General features: G+C 34.6%; 1 protein-coding gene across 1 annotated transcript in view; it reads right to left on the minus strand.

The window, feature by feature from the left end:
* The window catches only part of PPFIA2 (PTPRF interacting protein alpha 2), a 325682-nt gene that overhangs the window by 86556 nt on the left and 216261 nt on the right, over positions 1–22865 (minus strand). The window contains exon 6 of the mRNA XM_082777242.1: positions 16016–16090. Coding sequence (XP_082633368.1) covers positions 16016–16090 — 75 coding nt within the window. The remainder of the gene's footprint in view (positions 1–16015; positions 16091–22865) is intronic.

Below are 22865 nucleotides of genomic sequence, written 5' to 3' on the forward strand. Positions count from 1 at the left end.
CTAGATGACTCTGTGATTCTGAGATTTACTTTTTTAACAGACAACCAAATGCAGAATCTTGGAGCTGTCGCTCTATAAGATGAAATTAATTAAAACCTTCCAGAATTTTACAGACATTAACAAACACACATTCTGACTTAATAAACCAAACTCATCATAAATCCATAAAGAACCTTTTAAAACAACAGATAAAAATTATTCTTCTTGAAGTTGTCTTTAATGCCAAAATTCTTTAGATTTTCCACTCAGCAGTATAGGTTCTGAGCTTTCCAAACAGTTATATTTAAAAGCACAATTATAAACTTTTTTTTTTTCCACAACAGTTGAAATAACTACAGACTGTGCAGCATTGTAAGCAACATTAGCCACACATTGAGAAAACAAAAGTAAAAAAACAAAAACAATCAAACAAACAAACAAAACAAACAAACAAACAAAAACAAAAACAAAAAACAAAACAAAACAAAACAAAAAACACCAAAACTTTCCAGATTGCAGAAATAACTTTTCAAGGTAGGGATTGAAACATTCAGCAATAAGAGCCCCCTTGGGGGCTCAGTATGGGGAAGGAAAAATACAGTGTTTTTTTTTTTATTTGTTATTTTTTTAACTTGGCAGTTCGTCCTCTTCCATTCAACTACTTAAATGAATCAGACAAATTTATAAGTTGGGCTTTTGTAGCATTTTGAAAATTCACTTTTAAAATAAGTGTTCATGCCTGACTGACAACCTCAGCTAGGTTTATGTTATGTTTGTCTGGATTCCAGTACATTTTCTTGCTAGTGAGCTTTCCAGAAACTTTACACAATTGAGCCAAAACATATCCTGACATGTCAAGAAAAATACTACTTTATTCAAAGACAAAAAATGGTAGGAGTTATGAATAGTACATATTTCCAATATTTTTGCACTATATCCCTTCATTTTTGAGTTTACTGACCTTCTATTCATACTTGATGTTTAGGTTTCATTACTATGAAGAAATCCTCATTAAGGCGAGAGCAACCTCATGAGGAAATTTTTATAACCTTGTTGATTAGACAGTGGTAGACCTAACAGAAACAGACCTCGTATATTTGTGCATTACGGAGCTTAAAAAAGCAGGAAAATTAAATAAATAAATCAATCTATATGCTTATACTCCTTAGTGGCCAAGAATCATTGCCCTATCATTACTAGAAAGCCAGCATGTGCTGGCTAATGCGGCTCAAGAATTTATGTTCAGATTTATATCAATGTTATTCAACCTGATCAGAGGGGCATTGTAAAAGATACTTGGCTTAAAAAGTCAGTCAGGTGGCAAAATGGGGAGGTCATACACTGAGATGTGGCCCTGGGTGAGACTACTAACCATACTTGTGATCTTTCACTGTTGGTGGTTGGTGCTCACGATACCTATTGACAGGTTCTAGGTGTCAATGTTTCATCAACGTGTCTCTGAGGGCACTTTTATTTGTGACCAGGGTACTGTGGTCCAGTGGCAGCTCATGGCTGGCCCATTGCAGTGGGTTTACGTGGCAAGGTTTCGGTAGCAGGGGGCTATAGGGGTGGTTTCTGTGAGAAAGATCTAGAAGCTGCCCCATGTTTGGGAAGGGCCCCATTGTTTTCCAGAGCTGAGCCAATAAGCGATGTTGTTTTGCGCCTCTGTGAGAGCATATTTAAGACAGGGAAAAAAACGCTGCGCCAGACAGCAGCCGGGAGAGTCAAGGGAGTGAGAAACAGCCTGCAGGTGCCAAGGTCAGTGTAGAGGGAGGGGGAGAGGTGCTCCAGGCACCGGAGCAGAAGTCCCCTGCGGCCTGTGGTGAGGACCATGGTGAAGCAGGATGTCCCCCGTCAGCCCATGGAGTACCACGGTGGAGCAGGGTTCCACGCTGCAGCCCGTGGAGGAGACCACGGTGGAGCAGGTGGCCCTGCACCGACGGAGGCTGCCGCCTGTGGAAGACCCCTGCCGGAGCAGATTCCAGGCCGGACCTGTAGCCCGTGGAGAGGAGCCCACGCAGGAGCAGGTGACCCGGCAGGAGCTGCTGCCCGTAGGGGAGCCAGGTTGGAGCAGTTTTCTCCTGAGGGATGGACCCCGTGGTACAGACCCATATCTGGAGCAGTCCTGGAAGAGCTGCTGCTGGGAAGCCCACGCCGGATCAGTTCATCAAGGACTGCATCCCATGGGTGGGACCCCACAGCACAGGGGACGAGAGTGACCGAGAAGGAGTGGCAGAGAAGTGCTGTAGACTGACCATAACCCCCATTCCCCCATTCCCCTGCGCCGTTCGGGGGGACGAGGTGAAAGAGGGCGGATGGGGGGGAAGGTGCTTTTGCTTTTTTTTTTTCCTTTGTTTTCTCACTTCTCTCGCTTGTTAGTTGTAGGCAATAAATCTTACTATCTCCTTATGCCGAGTCTGTTTTGCCCGTTACAATAATTATTGCCTGATTTTCTCATCCTTATCTCAATCCTTGAGCCCTTTTTCACATATTTTCTCCCCATTCCTCTTTGAGGAGGGGGAGTGAGAGAGCGGCTGTGGTGGAGCTCGGCTGCCCACTCGAGCGGAACCACAACACCCATGACCCACTCAGCTGGCCACAGGGCCAGCTCAGAGCTTCCATCCTCTGAGGCCATCAGTGAGCACAGTCTCTTTCTGAACCAAGTGCCTGGACTGGCAGTCATTTTTATGCTTTAAATGTACTAATACACCAATGTTTTGTGTTGGTAATAAGGCTTTATTAGTCTCCTTCATTTCACTCATAATGATGACTTCTGAACCAAATTAAGTTTTATCGTGCAAATAACTGCTTTGTGCTATTGCGCATGGTCTACAGCATGCACCATTTATTTCTATGATATACTGGTAATGCTTTGTAAACAGAATAGAAGCCATTTAAAGCAATTGTGCAGTTACTATTATGAAAAAAAAAGTCTGTCAGGATTTTTCACAGAAGATTACTGGGTACATTTCAGTACATTTTCTTCAGAAACTCTTATGAAAGTAAACAAAAAGGTGCTACTTTTAATTTGTCACAAAAATTGTACAGTGAAACATGATACAGTGGATGAACTGTTTTTTACATAGACTAGCACAATGGAAATATAATAACAAATATCAATTACATGGTTGTATCACAGTGCATATTTGACAACTACTGACTAATTTCTCTTTTTTTTTTTTTTAAACCAAGCTCAACAAAATAGTAGCAAAATTATTATGCTTTCATTATTACTCTCACAAAGACACTTGTAATGTACCCAAACCAGGATACAAAATCCCAAGAGGCCTTTGGTAGCAGAGGGAATTATTTCCAGCTGGCCAGAACTGAGAACAGATTTGGCAGATCTTCATTGTTTACTACAATATATGTAACATATATTGTATTTATACACACCCTGCATATATGTATATATGCACATATATTTATATATGCACACTCTGTATATATATATACAAACATATATTTATACATGGTGTGCATACACATATATATATTTGTACATTCAAACAAATTTTTGATATCCAAGACATTGAAAAAAACATAATTGAAATAATGTGCATCTAGGGTTTTATGTATTTACTCTTAGTATATAAGCATTTAATTGATAACTACCAATGCTCAAGGTAAAATAAATTAGCTATTTACACTGCAAATCAATTTTCCTCCTCTGATTACATTAATATATTTCTCTGAGTCAAAACAGTCTTCCCAAAATAAAATTTTATATGCTTTCTCTGTATAGTGTAATCTAGAGAGTTTAAGAGTTTAGATTTATTTTAAGTGGACATGTCTGCTATGAAAAACCCACTATTCTATATGTGTAGTCAGTTTTATTAGATTTTCCATATACTGTATCTGTATTAAAATCACCATCTGTGTTACTGATTGTACAGAACATGAAAATACAACAGATAGGGTATGAATAAAAATCCAGAAAATAAATGAACCTTACCCCAAAACTACAATTAAGAGCATCAAAACTCTGATCGGCATTCACAAAGAGAGCAAATCCCAATTTAAACCTTCTAACTCAGTCTGTTGAAATCAAAGTACTGTAGAGTGAATGAAAGTCTAAATTTCAGAAACTTAACCCCAAACACCCATTTAATTTCAGTAAAAATGTTAATATTTGTTTCAGTGACATTCTTACTGATAGCCATTTTCTAATGCAAAGAAATTACATATATATATATATTTGTAACTATATATATATATATTTGTAACTATGGATCCATAGATTACACAACTAAAAGTATATAATCTACACCATCCAGCTGCAATGTTAAGTGAGCTGGATCATTTCTTACAGATTTAACCAAATAAAATAAGTTCTGTACAATGCTCTGTACAAAGTAATTCCACCTATACATTGATAATACCTATAAATATGAATAAAGATTATTAAATATTTTCTAATGCTGACATTCAAGACATCATTCAAGATCCAAAAGAATTGTACCTAATTTTCTCAATCAAAACTGAAATATTTTTTATGTTTTTGACCCTAAGTAAAATTATTTCTAGATTCACTTCAGTTTCAGACATATGATGGGAACAGATTAAAAAAAAAAAAAGTTGTTAAAAATCTAATGATATGTGTACTTTTTGAGATAAACGTTTACCAAGATACATCTATTCCTCCCAGCATACTCTCTCTTCCTATTTTTCTCACAAATATTTTAACACTAAGCAATTTTATCAGTTAGCAGACCAGTATAAAAATATAAATATTTTTTTTGGTATTGTCCATGAAATATAGATTCTGTTAGTCAGACTTGTGGACCTTGCTCTGTCTAATGAGAAATGAGAGCCAATATAGACCTCTGAGTGGAAATCATGTATATTCATTCCCTTAATTCATGTTATTGCTGACACAGCTCACAGACATTAGCTTTTACCATCTTGTTAGTTAACTGTGTTATGAATCTGGAGAATACTCAAGTGCACTATTGGGCTGAGGTGATCTAATATGAAAATGCAAATGATATATATTCTGGTTCATGCTAATTAGAATATTGATTAATAAATATGAACGTATTGAAGCTTAAAGTTGATTTTATTTATTGACTGAAGTCATTAACTAAAATCTTTTCTTCAAATGTAGCATGTAAGGCCAATTTATGCATTAAAATTTTCATTATGGAGAGTAATAGGCATAAAACATAATACTGTGATCTCGTTACACTATTTAATACCTGTTTTGAGAGTTAGTGGATGTAGATGTTCTTAACAAATCAAGTAATGTTTAACAAATAAACACAAAATTGCTTAATTGTTACAAAAAGCACATTAACTAAATAATAAAATATTGTTCCAGCAGATCATAAACGAAGCAAAATTGGTATGTTTTGTATTTTCATCAAGATGGATGCACAAGAAGATTGTTAAGGATAAAGAATCAAGACTGATTCTTGCAGTGATATTATCTTGATCCCCTTGAACATCTCATTTGACAATGTCAAATGACCCTGAAGTTGATGCAGATGAAAAGATAATCAGCTATGTTCTTAAACCTGAATTTATACATCTAGTGCATAGTAAAATGGCATATATTTCAAAGCCTATGAATCCCAAAATAACAGATCAAACAGAAGTGATATATTCTTTTTGATGTCTTATGAAAAGGCAGTGAGCAAATTAAACATTAGGCATTAAAATTTTCAATGATATTCTTTGTAAAAGCAATAGCAAGCCCTATAATGCAAATCAGCTAAGCGTAACTTTAAACATATGCTATGTTCTTTACTTTAACAAGTTACTGTGTTTAAAGTAAGGCATTTGCTAACATAACTTTATGAAACCAAGGTCTATAAGCGTTGTATGCCATTGATTTGTAAGCTACCTAAACAGGCTGCCAAATACATGATTTTGAATTCAATTTGAAATTATCCCAGTGTCAAGTCTCATGCTGTGAACAATCTCTAAGCAAAACATGTACAAGTAACCTTCTGGCTTAATAATCTCCTGGAGCTTCAGGTGTACAAGCAAACTATTGTGAAATATGCTCAGCCACACCTCTGGTTCCTGCCATCCCTGCTTTCTTCCCTTAACTGGTATTTCTTTGTCTGTCTTGCCATGTGCCTCTCTCCTTTTATTCTACTCTGGGTGAGGAATAGGTGGTAAATAAAAAATCCATGGAACCTGTGCTAGAAACTTAGAATTCTCCTATTCTGTAATTATCTGGGATAAAATAGAGAAGATATAAGATCCGTTTATAACTCTGAGACATGTTCTTCAACTTTGGTTGTGTCACATATCGATCTAGTTCACTGTTTTGCAGACATGTCAGGCATACTCCATGATCCCTATTTACTGTTGAGTGTAATGCATTGTAGAGACCCTCAAAATAATGCCAATAACTGAATTTCACATGAAAATGTAAACTTTTCATACATGCTGATTAACTGCAGAATGGTTGCATTTTGTATTGAGTCCTGAACGGTATGTCCTATTGTCATTTAGACTTGGACCATTATGCAGAGCACTGTCATTCCTTCCCTTCCTGCAATCCCAGTCTATTAAAAACAAAACAAAACAAACAAACAAAAACAACAGGCATGCAGCCGGGTAAGGGCTTGTACTCACAAATTTAACTCCCCAGCATGGAGTTATGACATGGTGGGCCAGCTAGGATTCATGCAGCATACCAGGATTTATGCAGTGTACCATAACTGCCTGGTATATGGTGCACCTGGCTAGACACTGCAACAGCCATCAGCTGTCTAAAATCAAGTTATGAAATTTAGTTGTGCTTATCTATCAATACTTATGAAATGGATAATCATACCCATGAAATCTATTGGATTGCACCCTACTTTTTCTTCTGTAGGAACAGTAAAACCCAATTAAAATAACCTCAGTGCTTTCAGAAGCAAGAATATTCAGAAAGCACCAGATCAGCCTGACTCTTGTGATATTCTCAGAGCTCCTACGATGCTAAAAAGGAGTAAGTGATGATTGCCACATGTATTGCACAGGTCACTGTGCTACCTTTGCTTTATGGGAATGCCCTCCATTCCACAGCAGTACAAGCAATGATGCTGCAAGACTGTTAAACTAAACGTGCTGTGGAGCAGGAGGCATGTTTTATTATTGTTTGTACAATGAAATGGAGTACTAGTCCTTTACTGGAGCTCTGTCAAGAATGTGGTAATGCAATAAAAATGAACAGTAAAAATGTGCAATAAAAGCACTCAAATATAAATGCGAAGATGCAATATATGGCTCCTAAATTTATGAATAAATACATAAATAAATAATCTGTAGTCCTCTTGTTTTAATTAAGTTTAGAACAAATTTGATTATGCAAATAAGAAGAGAGTTTCACCCCAAATGCAAAAGTCTGAAAACTTAAGCAACAGGTATAAAAATGAGAATGTAACTTCTAAAAAAAATGTAGAATGAATACTTTCACTGATTCCCTAGTTCCTTTTCTCAAATTATTTAGACCAAAGTGTTGAAAGAAAAAAAAAAAAGGATGTAAAAGAATCACATTTCATCATCACTTGCTTTACAGTAATCAGTATTGAAGGTAACAGGAAAGATCTTTAAGGACTTATATAATGAACTGTTATTTAAAAGTTTGTGATGCTCTTCTAATGTGAAGTAACAGGTAGGAAAACACTTTAAGGTCTAGAGTGGGAACTGTCTGATGAGTGAAGACATATGGAAGAGTTTATGTATTAAGGACTGAAACAGTCCTTATCATGGAAAATTTTTTGGTCAGTGTGAGGTAGTAAAAGCAACGCTGAGCCTCCCTCTGCTCCAGAGAAAGGGAATAAGGAGAAACGGGAGATCCAGCAGGTGGAAGTTGTAGCCTGAGCAATGAAGTAGGAAGAGGATCTCCACAAATTCTTGCAGGAAAAAGTCCTGTTATTGTTCTACAGTAATGAATTTATTGTATGCATTTGTTTCCCTGACTATGCACAGTATCCAGACAATGGACCAAAAAGAAGATTACATTTCTACATTAGAGTAAGGCTAGCTAACTTGTTTTTAGAATGAATTAGAACACTCTAGAAACACTTAAAATACACACATAAGGAACTACATATATATATATAACCAATATATATATAGGATTAGGTTTATGTTCATTTTGATGAAAATGCTAATCTTCAAGGAGTTTGGAGAAAAGATTTGGAGGAAACTGGGATTTTGTGCTCTTCAGTAATCATTTACTCAGAGATAAAACCAAAGCACTAAACCATCAGTGTCTCTAGTCATGGGGGACCAAGGTTTCATTAAGTCAAATATTTCTGTCAGATTAAAAAAGGAGATATGAAGAGATTTGCAAAATAGATTTCAAACATCTAGCTTTCTGCTCTTTTAATGTATATTTAAACAATTGCTTCACAGCTGCACAGCAGGTTTGAGGGAACAGTAAAGAAAGAGGAATTAGCAAATCACAGCTCTCCATAGTTTTTTGTCATGTTCCGTTAAGCATTATCTTACAAAAATCTTATTATTTTCTTCAGAAAGTACAATTTACAGCTTATAACAACTTCAAAATAATGTGTATATGCTTATTGATACTGACAGGAATCTCATAGCAGAAAAACGAGAGGTGCAACAGATCTCAGGCTGTTTTGTGGGTGATAACAGTGAAACTGAACTCTGTTCTTTGGTGATTAACCTTTGACACTGGGATTCAGTCTAGTCACCATTCTTCATATAACAAAACCTATTACAAAATTTCACAGGTACATAAAATGTTATCTGTGAACCAAGATCTTTAAAACATCAATATTGCAGTGGGGATGCTTATAATTTCTGTTGAAGAATCTGACTCCTTCATTAACAGCAATATCATCCCGAAGTAGATTAATCCATTCATATGAAAAGAGAACACTTCTTGCTCTCTTTTCTGCTAATCAGTCTTTCCTACAAAGTTGTTTCTTCTGAAGAATACATAAAAGGCAGTTAAATTAGATGAAAAATCCATGCATAATTTGAATACTGACATCAGTATTTTAGAATTTGCTACAGGTCATTACACACTAAACAAAGGTGTAAGGGAATAAATCATTCCATGATCTTTGTTGAAAATGCCCTAAGACATTTGGACAGCTACACAATCCTGCTCTCCAAAATAATTTCAGAAAAGACTGAAGTTACTCAAGTTATATTTAACATATTTTGCTGGGTTGTCAACAGTAGGCAGTGGTCTACACATAAATGGGTCTAAAATATGCACAAAATCATTATCTGCTGTCACTGTAGAAAATCTTTCCATTTTGTACTCAGAAAGTATTATTTATGTAATACTAAAAAGCAATTTTTGCATGTGCAATAGTGATGTTTGTCTCAAACATGTCCTTAGAAATTAACGCTCTTAAGTGACTATCTGGAAAATGCATTGGAGCTTAGACCTATGCTGCTCAGACTTTAGTGAAAAATGCTTATGACGATGGAAATGCAGAGATCAGACTTGCTGCCCTCAATATTCACAAAGAATTTGTATTTTTTTTTCCTCTGATACCTTAGATTAGAATTAGTTGAGGACATAAAACAGAATACCTATAGCAACTTAACTGATTATTTCTTGCACCTTTTTTTTTTTTTCCCACCTCATAAAAAAAATAAGGCAGTGAAGGATATAATTTTCAGCCTCTTTACCTGCCATGCCACACATCCTAGTTGTATAGACACCTAAATTAATACTGTGGGACATGGTATATAAGAAGCAGCCAAAAATGCATTGTTTTGCTTCATTACTGCATTTAAAACAAGGGCAACAATAACTTTTTGCAGAGTTAACATTTACAGTTAAAGGTAAAATGAAAAGCAATTACATACAGGACATAAAGACTACATTTCAAAACAAAATATTTTTATTATGTGCATCTTTGCAGGAAAGGTATAATTTGGCACAGTAACACAGAGATTTAAAAATATGATTCAGACTACAAAAATGTTTATCCAGAGTTAGACCTGTGTAAAGTTATAGCTTTAAATAATAATAATAATAATAATAATATAGAATAATATTAGCACATAGGAGAGCATTTACAAAGCAATAATTTTCACTTTTACTGTTTTAAGAAAATGTGGTGAAATCTATATGAAGTTTATTCAGATTTTTCACCATGAAACATACCTTAACTCACCAAAAATAGATACAAACCATCTAGCCTAAGCTTTTTTTTTTTTTTTTTTTTTTTTTTTTTCCCCTCCCAGGAAAAAACTCACCAAATTTCACCCTATTTCATCCAGAGATTTTAAATCCATCAATTTCTGAATTTTTGGATTGATGAAATGTTGGGTGTATTAGATATTCAAGAAATGCAAATATTCTTTTTCTCAGCAAAGTATACTTTTAATAACATTTCTATTCCAAAAATCTCTTTGTATTCCCATACAAAGGATAAGGCCACCAAAAAACTGTACCACAAAGTACCTCAGGCTAATAGGAGCTGAAACTCTCTAACAGCTAGGGTTTAAAAACATGGTTTCACATGTAGCTCTTGGTAAAAAGAACACACCATAGTTAGCTGAATTTATATATATATATATGTATATATAATATTTATGTGTATTATATATATAATACTAAAGAACGCTTCAGTAGCATAAATGACATAACAATAACATCTGCAGCATTCCTCAATGTCAGAGTCAAAACTGTCCATAACTCTTGAATGTATCTGCATTTTGTACTTGTTTCTTGACTTGTACTACATAGCAAAAGCTAGTCAATTAACGTGGTATTTGTAAGTTCTTTTATGAATAAGTGACTGTATTTTCTGGTGCTTCTAGTATAGAATATAAACATTCATAAATCACAGATCACCCTTTCTCTTCAGTGATATAAATAATTTATAGATGCTTTCATGTATGCTATAGAAAAAAAACAAAACAAAACAAACAAACAAAAAAAACAAAACAAAAAGCAAACAACATTAGGGTACCATGATGAATAGACTAATGCTCTGTCAGTTAGGAAGAAACACACAGCATAAGTAAAAGAATGTATGCAGTTATAGTATCATGGGCCAAATCTCCTGCAATCTCTCTGATAGCTCCCGGAGTTAAATTTATCCTCAAATTGTTGAGTAAAATTCTGTAGAAGCAAGAGGAAATTGTAACAATGAGATTTTAAAAGGCAGCCTGAGTGTTTTAAATATAATCTGTGTGTCAATTGACAGAAGCAATATCATCTTTGGCATTTTCAAGCAGCACTATCATTTTCAACAAATACTGAAGAAAAGCGTATGGTGGAAGAGTGATACAGAACCTCAAATCAGTAATTTCTCTAATTTCATATTCTACACAGTGCCAGTGTTTTCTGAGTTCCAAAAGTATATCCTTGAGATAATAAATGTAATAAATGCTGTATTTTCCATGGTACATTTTCTACTAATGAGGAAAAATGAAAAAAAACAAACACAGAGAAACCACCAAACCACCAAGAAAAACAAACAAGTTTTGGAAAGCTACTTATCACACAAATCTTAACAGCACAGAAAGATTACACAAGGGCTGTATAAATGTTTGAGGAGGGCAGGAGAAAATTTGTATGCAAAGTGCTGTACTTTAAAAATGTGACTTAGTCCCACTATACTATAAACCATGTATAAAACTTAATTATACATGCAAGCTTTGGGAAAAAAAGCTTTAAAGGTTATTTTTTGGGGAAAACTGTTGAGAGGTCTGGGAAACAGTGAAATCTCTTTGGATTGGATGGGAATCAAAACTGTTGTCATTTACAACTTTACATTGGAGCAGAAATGGATTTAAAAGCATCAGTATGGGCCATGTTATCACCTGTCTATATTCTGTCTACTTTCTGTGTCCTTTGGAAGCCACTAGAGCTTGAGTTACTGATGATATATAGGGCTAATAAAATATCTCAATGTGTATGCACATGCTGTAGTTTAGCATAGTTTTAAAAAAGACTCATGCTCATAACACAAATTAGAGGATCTCAAAAGCTGTGGAATAAAAGTGGTTATCTTGTCAGTAATTTAAATACTAAAGTTAATTTCCATGAAGATCATAAATGACAAAACCATGAAGGAAAAATCACATCCCACATCCCTTGTAAATGAGATTCATTCTTCTCAGATTAGCATGTAAAGAGGAATATGGTTCACAGAACCTTGTTGGAATTTGCAAATGTTTGTATGCTCACTAAGAAACATCACATCTGCCTTCAAAATGTTCATAAACAGACACTATTGTTCTATTGAGTTTTGGTATTGGCTGTACCACTTGCAGCTTGTATAATTGCTAGCTGCAAATTATAACCTTCAGCCACAACTATTTGGAGAGACTGTGCATTATGGGGAACTGGATAAAATACTGCATCATTTTAAAAGCATCTGAGGTAAGCAAATAAAATTACTGTAAAACTGAGTTACAACTAAAATTGTTTGGTAAATCCTTCTGAAAATCGTTAACAATATCTGCTATTCATGTTAGCTACAACAGACACAATGAATAGGACATCTTCCAGTTGTGAATAGATAATGGCTTCTAATGTAAGGATAAACGATATAAAAATTATAATTTCTTGTATATCACATGATAATTGCTGAAAAAAAAAAAAAAAGCAAATATTGTAAGTACAATGGAATGAATTACTGTAGAGTTATCTTACCACAGTCTGCATGAAAACTCTCCAACAGCAACCCAGATTGCCTTTGTATTTAAGGGCCCTTCTACATTCACAAATTAATTGCAGCAAGGTAAAATATATAGTCAAACAATTTTTTTTTTTTTTCCCTCCCTATGTAAAACATATACTTAAATTATTTTAAATCTAGTGTTTAAGGATAATAGAGGTCCGTTTTATATCTCTCCCATATTTAAACTCCACTGCCTGATTTCAGTGAGCTTCCACTGTTTGTCTAAGACACACAAATTTAGCTGCGTATGCCTTAAGTGTCTGCATCTGATCTTGTTATGAGTTAGTTGCCTAACACAGGCACACAGTTTCATTGTAGTGGAGAGGGATTTTCCTTCCCCACCTCTGACTCCAGACAGATGCAGCTCTCCTGCCCATTTTGTGTCTCATGGGGCAGCCCTGGCAGATAGTTTATCTGGCAGATCAGATTTCCTAGAGCAACACAGGCTATGGTCAAATTTTTGACATCCAGTTCACGTGTAGATACCCAAGTTAAAGAGTCCTAATTCTGAGCTGAATCCTGTGCTGTGTAAAATACTGAATAGTTTACTTGTAAATACATTTTAAAGAGATTACTATGTACAGCTTAACTATCCTGTACACCATCTTGATACAATTTAAAACCAAGATTTCATATACAGTAAGATAGTTAAACTAATTGAATTGTGTAACTCTTCCTCTACAACAAATATAAGGGCTCCCTTGATGACTTGATGAAATCATTGTACTTTAATTTGTAGAGACAATTGACTGCTTACAATATCACAAATTGCTAACATTTTAAAAATATGACATGCAATCAAAATAATTTCTGCATAGCGTTTATCTGATAAGATAAACTTATATTCACTCTTTAACAGAAACTACGGTCTTCACAGAATCAAGCCAGCAATGAACTGGTTGGTGTACATTCTTGCTTTTGAAAAGTTCAACCAAACCAACAACAGTGACTTATGCCATATCAATAGTAAGTATTGGAACTGTAGACCAAGGTCCTTCTCTATTACCATTATGTGATTACATATAAACGTTACCTTCACAGGCTAAGTTCAGCCCATGTGTCCAACTGTCCATCTCAATTGTCCTTGCAATTTCAAGTCACTGAGTATAACAATTCCCTTTCAATATGAAGTGTTTTTTAAAATGGTTTTAGTAACTACAGCTGAAATCAGTTTTGCCAGAGTTCCAGATGTTTTCACACCCTTTGGTATGCATGTAATAAGCTAAAAAGATTGTTAAATGAGAGATTATTTACTATCTGCAGATGAAAAGCTACAGTCTCTCTCTCTGTCCCCCTCCTGCCCCCTTTTATGTAACGCTATTCCAATACAAGTACTCATCTTATATTGACATGTATATGAAATGTCTGCTGTTTCTCATCGTTGCCATGCATCAGAGCCACAGTCACAAGCTAAGCATTTCAGAGAAAGGTGCTACCTTAACAGATAGATTTCTACTATTTTTTATCCTTGAATCTGATTTTCATTGTATACTTAATCATATCCTCATCTAATCAGGGGGCAAATTTACTGTCATCACTTTACGTTTGGATATAGTTCTGAATATGTAGTACACTCTTACAATCAGTACAAGAAAATGGATGTGAAAGTAAATATGTATTCTTATGGGAGAACAGACACTGAATGACAGGAATATGGAAATTACTGAAAAGCATATGTTCAATTCCCTTGGAAACTTGGCCCATTTATTTTCATATGTAGTATGATAAATTTTTAAAGCTCTTTATTGTCTGTGCATTCACTATGGAACTTAGTATAAAAACAGACTTACACATTGTGATTGTCTAATTAATTTTGGCTCATTTAAATAACTAATTTTTTGAAGTGGAAACTGGGATACCAGTATTCTGATTGTGTCATGTCATGCTTTGCTGATTAAATGTCTTTCTAAATGCTTTTAGTATCATGCATACACAAAGACTTTATTTCTATATTATTTCTATGGATTTGGGGAAAGAAAGGCTATGAAAATACTATTTCAAACTCATTTCATTGTACACGTTTAACTAATTTTCTTTCAATCTCCAAATAATAAGGCAATGCTCTAGAGACCTGGTCCCGTGCCCAGTGAAGTGAACTTGGATTTACTTGGGTCATGAATGGAAGGGATCTGATGAATGGGATGCATCTGAATTGGCTTGACTGTCCAAAAGGACTGTTTCCTATTTAACAAGCGCTAGTACAAATAACACATTAGTTGCTTATATGTAAGTCATATGAACCCAAGTATTCTGAACTTTCTGAAATGCAACAGCAAAAGAGGGATTTTATTTTACAGATAAAGTAACTGCACTTTATCTGTTCAAAGAAAAGGGTGATTCATAATATCTGGCTCATAGCTTATAAAAAAGAAACACTAATAAATTGCAGATCCTGTTTCTAAGAAATTACTTTAAGAAAGTAACTTTTCCTAGTTTAATATAGGGGAGTTAAAAAACAAACAAACAAACAAAAAGACACAGAACAAAATCTGCTTGAGTACTATCTATTTTATGTTATATTATGTCATATACATTATTCTGAATTGAATGGTATTCTATTTTCCTTGAATAATTTGGTAGTAGTTTAACTTTGCCTGTAGTTGTTTTCAGTTTCTGTCTTAAGGCTGAGTAAAAGGACACCAGTAAATGGACATAACCCAAAATAGCTTTCATCCAATTCTCTTGTTTGTCTAACTTACATTAAACACTGTGAAAGGCACCTGTCAGGTGGAGATTCAGAATATGATGGGGATAGCAAAGTGACTAGCCAACTCCATTATGTATATTGTCAGACCTTAGCATTGTCTCTTTAGGGTTTAGAATTCCTTTCTATATATGTGTGTGCTTGCATGTATAATGCAATTAAGTGTTGTTGTTCACTCTTTCAAACAAAAGATTATGGTAACAATCTGCAAGTTAACTTACAGGTGAAAAATCTCTTGTCTAAATTCACAGAAGTAATATGGCACCACAGTTCACTGTGAAATACTGCACTTAAAAGGGCAGACAAACCTAAATTTTGACATCAACCATAAAGTTATTTCATCATGTGTACATATATGTGTTTTACTTAATTTTATAGTATAATAGAAATTCAATTTCTTATAGTATCTGACAGATTAGTTGTTTCACTCTTTTTTCATGTCCAATAAAAAATTTGAGAGCCTGTCACTAGTTCCTGAGTTGTGGTTTGCTCACAACAGAAGAACAGAATAAATTAGGGAACAAAAGGTTGTATTAATCTGATAAGCACCTTAAACAAGCCTTGCTGAGCAGTTTATTCAGAATGTAATTTATCTTTTTTTTTTTTTTTTTCCTGAGAGGCTTAAGAAATGAGACTGGAATACACAGGACAGAATATTACAGAAATAGAACCTCAAAAGGGGAGAAAGTGTTTATGTTACCTCCTGGTTAGCAGCAGCTAGTTCTTCTTCCAGTGCAGAGACTCTTTCTAAAGAAACCCTCAGTCGCTCCCTTACCTAGAAGAAAAATCAAAATATGTGCAGTAACGTAATCTCTATCAGTCTTTAAAGTTAATATAATCTGCCATATGCACTACAATATGCCCTGCTAGTCTGTAGGTATGTGTGTTGCATCCTTTCATAAGACATACTCTGTAGTAAAATGTTGAAACTTAACTATAGAAAGACTAACCCACAAAACTAGGTGTCAAACTTTAAATACTGTACTGCTGTTCCACAGTTTGCCTATAATCTGATGGAATACACAGCAATTGCAAATATTCTAAGACCATATTATGCATAAAAATAAAATGTTATTCACAAGCATCTTTTACAAAGAGTAAGGAAAAAAACATTGGCAAATGTGTTAAGCCCTCTCCATGGTAGATAATCTGCTCATATTAATTGAATGCAATGAATTCATTGAAAAAATAACTTGCAGCATTGCCTTCAGACGCACACATTAAAGATTATTCATATCATTTTGCAGTTTGTTTGGGTTTAAAAAAAAATCATAAACAAGTTACACTTTCAAAAGCAGAAGTGTGTGTTGTGCTTCTATAAGCTTCAGAGATGTTCCTGTTGTATGTCTATGATTCACACCATTAATAATAATAACTAACAGCAGCAACAACAATAATAATTCGATACCTCTGAAGACATTACTGTTGTTTGAGCACCCTGGCTCAGCATCAGCTCATGTAACCACACATAACCTAAGCTAGCAGTGTGGGCACCAGGCTCCCAATATGATCAAAAGGCAGAGCTGACCTAAAGTGAGCTTCAGTGCTGTGTGTTGGTGACTTTCCCTCTTCTGTCTGGGATCTTATGGCAACTCTTCTCCTAAATTGCACAACTTCATTAGGCACCTCACCTTAAATGACTTGCCAAAATTTAGCATATATTCAGCATATATTTCAACTCCCATTCCCACTGCACTGTGTTAGTTCCAGTTTATGATCTAAGGACATTTAAGACTGTTAGTGGTGTTTGTAGAGAAAACTAATATGTTCTATTAGATCAGTAGACTCAGCTGCAAAACAAAGCAAAACAAAAATTAATCATTCGGGTACAATGAAACACTGTACATTTTCATGTATGTACAATTGTTTCCAGGCCCTTGACCCCTGAAAAAAAACTTTCATAATTTTTCCTGTGATAACTTCTAGTCTAATAAATGCCATTTTCTTTCTTTGCATGCTTTATTTTCCTTTACTACTGATAGTGAAAGCCAAATATTGCTAGAAGACTCACTAAATCACAAGAAAAGTTTACATTTCAGTAGATGAAAAGTATTTTTTATAATACTTTTATAAAAAATATAAATATTTTTTATAATACTTTTTAGAAGTATTTGTTAGCAAACCTGCAACATAGAATGTACAGTATTTTTGTTAAATCTCAATTTTAAAACTATTAAAATCTCATCAAATACACATTCGGGAAACAAACACAAAAAATAAAACTATTCAGCCTTTCTGACAAATGCAAAAATAGTTGCTTATGCAGTACTTTGAGGTTTTTGGTTTTCCTTACAAACTTCAACTTTATTTATGCAAAATTATGTAGACAAATAAATTATATGAAAACTCTCAGGTAACTATAGTTTTATTATATACTAAACTAGGCTGTTAGCCTTAAGACTATAGAAGACATGACTGACAGATGCTCAAAGAAACAAAAGAAAAGTGAGCTGAAGAGGCTTAAGATATAAGAATATTAAGATGCCCCCAAGATTAAAAAGAACTCTATTCCTTTAGCGCTATCAGAAAAAGAAAAAAAAGTAAGTTTTTTAATGATCTTCAAGATACATGTTGTAGCTTAAATGGGCATTTCATGTAGAGTTTGAATATGTAATCAACAGCTGAGCTGCAGTAACTGACTGTGTCTGTTATTCAACTAACCAAATGAAGTTTAAGTCATCCTGAAGTGGCAGTTCAGGATGCCTTTCATCTGTGAGGCAGATGAATTTCTTCATAATTTCCATGCAATTATATCTTTCATAGAAATACTTCACACCAAAACCATAACGCATTCTGACTATAGTTGAAAATCTGTTATTGTTTAAATAGCTGAAAAAGTGTTCTTGCTTCATTGTTTTACTTTAAATTTTGCTTGCTTGTTTATTTTTTTTAAATTAAAAAATTAAATTAAATATTAAATTAAAATTTTTTAAAATTAAATTTTAAATTAAATTTTTAATTCTTATCTCTGCTCAAAAACCAGAATTATTTCTACAGTTCTCCCACCTTCCAAGAGCAGCTTGATGACCTGTTTCCCTAACCAGATGGAAAAACGGTCAAGGCAGTAAGGCAGTATGACTCCACCACCTGGAACTAATATAGAATCAGAGAAAGGCTTGGGTTAGAAGGGACCTTTAAAGACCACCTAGTTCCAATCCCCCTGCTAAGGGCAAGGATACCTCCCACTAGATCAGGTTGATCAAAGCCTCATTTAACCTGGTCTTGAACACTTCCAGGGATAGGGCATCCACAGCTTCTCTGGGCAAACTATTCCAGTGCCTCACCACCCACATGGTAAAGAGTTTCTTCTGTATATCTAATGTTAAGCCTACCCTCTTTTAGCTTAAAACCATTACCCCTTGTCCTATCAGCACACTCATTGACAAAGAGTCCTTCCATCTTTCCTTTACTGGAAGGCTGCTATAAGGTTTTCCTGGAGCCCTCTTTTTTGTTGCAACAGGGGAGGTTTAGGTTGGATATTAGGAAACATTTTTTCACTGGACGGGTTGTGAGGCATTAGACCAGGCTGCCTAGGAAAGCAGTTGAGTCACTATCCCTGAAGGTGACCTGTAGATGTGACACTTAGGGATATGGTTTAGTAGTAGACTTGGCAGTGCTAGGTTAATGGTTGGACTTGATGATCTTAGAGGTCTTTTCCAGCCTAAATGATTCTATGATGCTATGATTCTCAAGGCTCAGCAACCCCATCTCTCTCAGCCTGTCTTCATAGAGGAGATGCTCCAGCCCTCTGATGATCTTCCTCTCTCTCTTTTTCCTCCCATGCTCTCTATCTTCCCAGAGTTTCCCCCAATTCCTCAGCAGATCCTAAAACCTCTTTCTGTATCCTTCTTCTCTTCCCAGAACCATTTCTGTCTTTCACTAGCTCTACACAAATGTATATGTAGTCTGTGTCCTACCAGTGAGGGGTGTAGTCCTGTCTCGAGAAGTCTGATTTGAACCTCTTTGAAAACAGTGGGAGCTGGTAGAATATAATTTCTTAATGGAAATCTCAGCCCACATGTAAAAAATACATAGAGAAATGAGTCTTCTTTCTGGCTTCAGTCCTCTTGGCTGTAAGTGCTGCTGAGGGACAAAAATGATTGAGGAAAATTTCACAAGATGGTAATTGCTACTAGCTGAAATTAAATGCAATGAGTTAGCAATTTTACTTTAATTTTTCCTAAAGTTTCCTGAAACTGTATATATTCAAGCCCAAGTGAGCTGATTTATAAATTCTCATTTATAAATGAGAATGCATGATTTTTAAAAGTCTAACACTTGCATTCTTTTAGAGTATTGTTAGAATTTGCAAACCAACTCGGCCACATCACTGAGGAGGTCAGAGTGCCATAACAAGCTGGAATCACACAAAAACCTTTTTACACTGTGGCTCTGTAGAACTGAATCATAGCGGGTTTTATACAGACATTTTACAGCCTGAAAAACAACTCTACCTGGAAATAATAGGCAGCTGTTTCAAAGACAAAGTAGGAGACACATTTTTTACATAACAATTCAGAAAAAAACAGGTAGAGAATTAATGTCATTATTTTGAATATCAACCTATTATGTTCAAAACCAAGCTTTGCTTTCTTGTCCTTTTGTCAGTAACAACATGGAACAGTATCAGCGTGAAACAGAGCTACAGATGGAAATTGCCTTGTCTTGTATTGCCTTGCCTTCCTTTCCCTTCATATTCCTCCTTTGCATGTACACAGTTAATGTGTTGTCTTTTTTTATAATGGCCTAACCAAAATTGCAGTCTGATGGCTTTTATTTTTTCTCTGATTATAAGATTTTATAAAGGATATGAAAGCAAATTCTGTCTTGGCACAGAAGTCTTCTTTTTTCTTTTCATCTGAGCAATGAACAACTAATTTAGACTCACATTTGCCATGGTGACGTTGGAAATGTTGCAACTAATTTTTTGTGTTCAACCACATACTTAGCAGTTATTAAAGCCAATCTTCCATTATGCCAGTGAAAAAGAAAAAAAAAAAGAGAAAGAAAGAAAGAAAGAAAATAATAATAATAAAAAGCTGTATCAGTGTTCTGATTTGAAGGAGAAATCTGCTCTACTTTACTGCCCAGAAATTGTTACTTTATTTCTTAATTCAAATTTACTTCTTAGTCTTCAACTGATTTCACTTGGAGAACACAAAAGCTGAATAAAGATTTAAGGTTTGGTCATTCACATTCCAGAAAAGAGCACAGGTTGCAAAGGTCATACCAATGTATTCAATACACATATATTGAGAAAAATACTTTGAGTAGTATTTACCAGTTTGTGATTGTGTTAGTGTTTTCTTGAACTTTTTAAGTTCATATATAATAAACTTTGAACCTAAATAAGGGACATCAGCAAAAGTCTCTGAAAGCCATATAAATATGTATTACACTGATTTTTGTATTGGATTACCTCTTCAAATTTTTGTTAAAGAAAACAAACAGAACCATCCCAATTTGTCATAGATGCATTAAAATCTGTTTTTCTGGGTCACTTGCTTCTGAGAGGCAAAGGAGTGGGAATGACTGCAAAGTATGTTTATCTGACACTTTTTTTGGATGAATTAATAGAATTTGACATCGTTTTATCTGTAGCTTAAAGACAGTAATTGAGTAAATGTTGTTCATATAAGTAAGCATTACTGTGTTTGAGTTTATCACTTCAAAAATAATCTATTACCTAAATTTCATACAAAATGTATTCCTATTTTCTTGGGAACTAGCTAAGGTTTTACTAAACGGGACTTCACAAAGTAAGACTAATCAGATGTCATCTGATCTATTGGAAAACAGTACAATATGCACTCTTAAAGGCCAGATTCCCATTATGGTGCCACAAATAGAAAAGAAAAGGCTTGCTCTCTCTTTGTCACTGGGTGAACCCAATGTGGGCTCAGATGACCGGGTACTCCACTGGCTTTTAAATTCAGCCATGTTATCTTGAAATCTAACATAGTCAAGGTTATGTTAGCACCACTGTCGGTGCAAAATATCACCCATCTTTCTCTGTCTCCTAGCAACTGCTTCCCACTTTTTTCCTAGCTGTCAAATTCTTTCTTCTTTCTCTCCAGATCTGCAGCCCACAAAGAGCTTTTAAAAACACTTGCACATGCTAGAATTGAATCACTTTTGTTCATGAACACTCTAGTGAATAAAAGCTCTCTTAGCTACTTGCTAATGAATAAAAAGATAGTGGTAATGTTGACGTGAATAGGTTGTTTTTGTTTTCAACAGTAGACAGGTATACTTTTCTGCCATGAATTAATCTTAAGAGAACTAGTGTTTTTTTTTGAATCTTAGCTAAGACAGTAAGATCTGGTAGTTTCGTTTCTCTGTGAAGATCAATTCGACATTTTGTCTTAACAAATCAAATAAAAATGAGCTTGGAGAAGAAGTTCCTTATGTTTCTTCTTTCCAAATGTACATTTTAAAAGTTGAACCAAAACTCTAAATCAAAATAGAAAAAAAATATGCAGAAAACAAAACGTTCAGACAGATATTAGGAGGAAACTAAGCTATATAACAGTATGAATAAATAACATTTTTTTCTAGTTTTTGTTCTTCCTGAACTACATATAAGTAATATGTACTTCCTGACCTACTCAAGTACAATGACTAGTCTAACCATGAAGTTAATGTAAGCTTGTATTTTCTATTCCATACTAATGATGTCTAGCAAATCTCTTCTTCATCTGCTGTGTTATAAACTGTTCCATATATGCATGTATACCCCATAGTGTTGTTTTACATTATTTATATATTTTTGTTGCATGAAACAAAGAAAGATATCATCTACTTAACAGCAGTAAGAGAAGCCTTTGAGACCTGAAGCATTTAAGCAGGTCAACAGTGATTAACTGAACTGGTATATCTATACAGATCATCTTCCCTTTAAATACTGCTGTAAATTTCAAGTGACTTATGCAGTGGAAAAGCCTATTAAAAATGTGATGCTAGAATTTCACACTGGTCCCTGTCCTAACCAGTCCTAATCTCTGTTTAAAACTTGTCCTTTTTATTTTTTTTATCAATACCCGTTGTTTGCAGCATATAAACTAACTTTATACTTAGAAAAAAAAACCACAATCACTGAACATAATGTTACTGTAAAAAAAAAAAAGTCTAGATTCCTTTGGAATGAAAAATTATATAAAATATGTCATTAAATAGACCAGCTACACCGTGACCCTTTCCATGTCTTTTTGCTGACAGGATGTGTGACAACTCTAAATATGAAGAAAATCTAGAATTGGTAGCAAAACTGCCTATGTCAGTTTTCAGTCTAAGAAATTTAGTATAATTAGACATATAAAGATGCTTGAAAATAACATACAGTTTCTGTCAAACTAAATTCCTATAGAGAAATACATTTAGTGTAGTATGAATTTCATTTGCTGTGACAATTCACTTGGCCAAGAAGACACAAGGAATTTTTTGAGATACATATAACACAGTAAATAGACTGTAAAAAATATAAAACAGTAAATAGTCAAAACTAAAGGAATGTTATCATTACCTCCATGCCCTAAAATGAAAATTTGCAC

The sequence above is a fragment of the Aythya marila genome (assembly GCF_965140915.1).
Source record: "Aythya marila genome assembly, chromosome: 1".
Taxonomy (NCBI): Eukaryota; Metazoa; Chordata; class Aves; order Anseriformes; family Anatidae; genus Aythya; species Aythya marila.